This window comes from Propithecus coquereli, unplaced genomic scaffold (genome assembly GCF_000956105.1).
Source record: "Propithecus coquereli isolate 6110/MARCELLA unplaced genomic scaffold, Pcoq_1.0 Scaffold634, whole genome shotgun sequence".
In the NCBI taxonomy this organism is placed as follows: Eukaryota; Metazoa; Chordata; class Mammalia; order Primates; family Indriidae; genus Propithecus; species Propithecus coquereli.
The window spans coordinates 615,811-620,461 of record NW_012152330.1 but is presented as its reverse complement, the minus strand read 5'-3'; the positions used below and the strand labels follow the sequence as shown (position 1 = coordinate 620,461).

At 43.1% G+C, this 4,651-nt stretch overlaps 1 protein-coding gene across 1 annotated transcript in view; it reads right to left on the bottom strand.

Moving 5' to 3' along the window:
• The window catches only part of KIAA1024 (KIAA1024 ortholog), a 21,282-nt gene extending 18,044 nt beyond the window's left edge, over positions 1–3,238 (bottom strand). Inside the window, exon 1 of the mRNA XM_012659793.1 lies at positions 3,233–3,238. Coding sequence (XP_012515247.1) covers positions 3,233–3,238 — 6 coding nt within the window. The remainder of the gene's footprint in view (positions 1–3,232) is intronic.
• Positions 3,239–4,651: the final 1,413 nt, after the last annotated feature.

Here is a 4,651-nt window from a genome sequence, read left to right as displayed (position 1 = left end):
ATAAAAAACTTAGAACAACACAATTAACAAACTTGATCTCTTACGAAAACACTAACCCAAGAATACACGAACACACACCCTTTTAAAGTAATGTCGACCACGTATTATGACACCAAAACATTTTTAAAAAACCCAATGAATTCAAATCCCACGGAGAATTTGTTTATAATAAGGCAATGAAATTAACAAATGTATAGTCCAAAATATCTGCTAAACACACAGAAATTTAAACATATAGGTCTAAATAATCCATAGGTCAAAAAATAAATCATAGTAGAAATTGGACTATAGTTGTAATTAAATGTAATGAAAACACTACACATCAAAACTTGTGAACTATAGCAAAAGCTGTCCTTCGGGGAAAGTTTGCAGTGATAAATGCAAATATTGTAACAAAAGGTTGAAAAAATCAGCATAGTAGGTACAAAGGAAAGCAAAAGGAACAAACAGTGTTGTGAGAAGAAGTGGTGAAGCTGAAAACAAAGCAACGAGACCATCCACAAAACCTACGCTGGTTTCTTTGAAATGACAAATGAAATTGGGAAACGCTGCAAGAATGGCGAAGAACAGAGGAAAAGAGACGAGAATGAACAATAACAACAACGTAAAACAGGTAACGTTCAAGGAGAACTTACTATGTGCCAGGTGGGGTTCTAAGCACTTTATAAGTATGAATTTATTTAATCCTCAAAACAACCTTATAAAATAAAAACAAACGTGATCCTGGTTTTACGTTTGAATTTACTCCGCACCAAGCAGGCGGGTCACTAGCCCAGGGTCACACGGCCCGTGCACAGGTGACCCGGGACCGAACTCTACAGCCGGAGTCCGGAGAGCAGGTGTTTAAGGACCACGTCACGGACCCTTCACGAAATGAGCACTGAAACGGGGGTCAGAGCCACGGGTTCAGCAGACGGCGTTTGGAAGCTCTGGCAACACCAAGTATTGGTGAAACGTAGGCAGTTTTCAGACGCTGCTGTGGGGGGGCCACTGGGAGAAATGAGGACGAAGCTCAGGACGAGCAAACCCTGTCGCCCTCCAAGCCCACGGCCAGGTATCGGCCCCAGACGCACACTCACCTGGGCTCCCCAGGAGCCAAAACTGTCCTTAAGCACTGTTATCAGGAAGAGTGCAGCGGGGAATAGAGAAACTTGCATTTATTCAAATAAGTTATATTATGCAGCAGCTAATATGAATGACATTATTTATAATAATTTTAGAATAAACCTCAAAAACATAAGAATGGGTGGAAAAAGAACACTGCAAATGCATCTATCATATCATCGGTGTAATTTTTTTAAAAAAGATTGTTTAGGGACATATATATATGTATATGTACAAAAACGTGTATGGGAATAAATATAGCAGGTTTGGCATATTGGTTACCGGTGGGGAAGGAGACACGTGGTACAAGGCCTGAAGTTAAGGCCCAATATTGTCACGTGCTGCTTTGACATCTGGTAAAACCAGGATGGCGTGACTGCGAGTTCCCTCCCCACTCTGTGCCTGCAGAGAAGGGCCCTGGCCAAACCACGCTTCTTAGGCAGGGACCAGGCACAGCTCCTCCTTACCCCTGAGCAGCAGGCTTTGGGTCCCTGCCAGCCCTTGGAAATATGCAAACACCCAACCACATCCTCCTGCAGGATGTGACTTCATGCCTTTGATACTATACAGCCTGCCTTCCGCACCCCTGTCGTTCACCCTGTTCGGAACGCAAGCCCCTGGTGGCCCAGTGTGGTGTGTGGTGTCCTCCCCACCCCAACTGGGCTGTGAATACAGGTGACTCACAGATCTCTGTCACTCTCATCTGTGCAGCGGTGGGGGTCAGGTGTCCAGCCATCCCCGTAACCTTGGGGTGGAAATCCTCACTCCCCAGGGGGGTGAGCAGCAGGCGACTGGAACAAAAGCAGTCGCAGGTGGGACTTGAATTTATCATACCCGTCTTTAAAAAAAAAAAAAACACTGCAGCAAAAATGATAAAACATGAACACCCATTTAAGCTCAGTAGTACGTGTACATCTATTGGGTTATTTTCTGCACTTTTCTTAATTTTTGAAAATATGTTCTCGTTTAAAAATAAATTTTAAGAATTTAAATTTAAAAACTAGAAAAACAAGTTCCCATTTATCTACCTTTACTGAGATCTTCCAAAAATGGAGCCACAAGAAAATTTTCATAAATAAGGTTCCAGGCTGGGCGTGTTGGCTCGCGCCTGTAATCCCAGCACTTTGGGAGGCCACGAGCCACGGCCGCCACAAGCCACAGCTGCCACAAGCCACGGCCGCACCACTGCACTCCAGCCTGAGCGACGGAGCGAGACTCTGACTCAAATAAATAGATGAAAGAGGTTCTAAAAGGGCAGTGAATGCTAAGAAAATTGACAAGACAGTTTTTAGCTATTGCTTATATTTTGCTATTTTTATTTTCATTTTGGGGGGAGAGACCCTGTATGTCAGAGGGAACGCTAAGTCATTATTTGCTTTAAGTTAATGAGCTAAGAATTCCAATCAAAATGGCAATCTATCTGGAGAGCCAAATATCAAAATTTACTACAAAGGTCCTATAATTATAATTTGATAGATTCGTCATGGAGCAAAACAGAAAGACAAGAATCAGACCCAATGTGGACAAGGATTCAATGAATGATGAAGGCGGCATCTCAACTCAGCGTGAAAATAAACATAAATATGGCAATTCGTTTATCGGTTAAGGACTATTGGACTAATTGGTTAACCAACTGGTAAAAACTTGTGAGCCCTCACTCCTTGCCATATACAACAGGAAGTTACAGATGAAATTTAAAATAGAAACTTTAAGTCGATATTTAGATAACCTGAGGTTGTACAGAGATTGTCCAAGTAAGATCCCAGAAGTTGAAATCATTAAGATTGATCCGTTGAGTGACTCACTGGCTGTGTCAATAAACACCAAACAATTGAAAAAAAACAGAAAGCAGAAAATCCTTGCATCTGATTGAAAGCTCTTAAAAATTAATAAGAATGAGCAATCCAAGAGAAAAACTGTCAATTTACAAAGAAAGAAAGGCAAAGAAAAATTTACAACATCATAATACAGCAAAGTAAAACAGCAACTCTGTGTGCTTACTTTATATTTATAAATCTAAAGAAAATAAAAATACTGTCTTTCTAAAGTGGAAAAGCACTGCAGAGATTTGCCTTATTTTATAACCAGCGTGTAGCGTATCGGCCGTCCCATCCGTAACCAGCGCTACCGCCATGGCTGCGTAGCAGGCGCCGGCCCTGCGGGAGGGTGAGGAATGAGGCAAACCGGTCCGGCCCGTGCAATGCTGGGGAAGCAGAGATTTGTGCGGCCGTTACAGGGAGTCATCAGCAATAGAGCTTGAAAATATGCACATTCTTTAAACGAAGCAAATCCCTACTTCTACGTATTTATCTAAAGAAAAAATCAGACGCGTGTAAACACAGTGTCACAAATACATTCTCTTCAACGTTGCTTAAAATAAGAAAACATCAGCAGTAATCTTTCTATCCAACAGTTGATTATAAAAATGGTAGCACGTCAGTGTGATAGAATACCACGCAGCCACTAATAAGTCATGGGTAGACATATATTCGTTGGCGTAACTTTTAATGATGTATTCTTAAGGGAAAGCGTTCACTACTAAATGGTATATTGTAGTGTGATATAAAATACATACGTGCACACTCGCTAAACACTAAAATGTTAATAAAAGTTCTCCGGGTGGCTTTTTTCTCTGTTTCATTCCAGGTCTGTATTACTTAAATGTTCTAAATATGTGATTTTCTAATAAAAAATTTAAGAGGGAAGGATTTGCAGGCAAATCCTGGCAGCGGGAACTGAGGAGAGTGAATTATCCCTCACCTTGGGCGTCCTTACCAGGAAAGGACGATACCAACTCCTCCTGCTGGGGTCACGCACAAGGCCAAGTGGAACACCCACTCATTCATTCAGCAATATTTGTTCTGTGACTGGCACGTGTCTGGCCCTGTTTTGGCTCGTGGCATGGCAGGGTGTAAGGCGGACAAAAAACAAAACCAAACTACCCGCAGGAGCTTGCCGTCCAGTGGGAGACACATAGGAAAGGAGCAAGTACGTATGTCAGACGGTAGACAGTGCAGGGAGGGTCACGACTTCAGATAAGGTGGTCAGAGAAGCCCTCGGGGGAAGATGACCTTTGAGTGAGTCCCGGAGAGGTCAGGGAGCAAAGCTTGTGACTGCCCAGGAGGCGGGAGGAGGAGTGTGGGGGCAGGGACATTACAGGCAGGGGGAACAGCGAGTGCAAAGGCCCTGGGGTGGAAGCATCACTGGTATGTTTGGTTGGCCATGAAAACACTTTATAAAATCTGGTGTGCAAAAGAAATATTTATCAGTATATTATCTCTGACATAATATTTAGCTCCAGAATGATTATTTGATTATTTTCTTTCTCAAAATTTCTTCCTAATGCTCAGGCCCTGCTCATGTTCCATTTTAGAGTGAAATAATTCTAATGAGAGCTACAAGCTCCCTCAGCTTGCCCTGTTTGTGACTAAAATCATCCCAGGTCAGCCCCCCTCCTGACCTCTGACCTCCCAGGAAGAGGGGAGGCCTTGGGTCAGCTGATGGAGCAAGAAGGGCGGGGGACAGGGAGGCACTGTTTGGGGTCCGG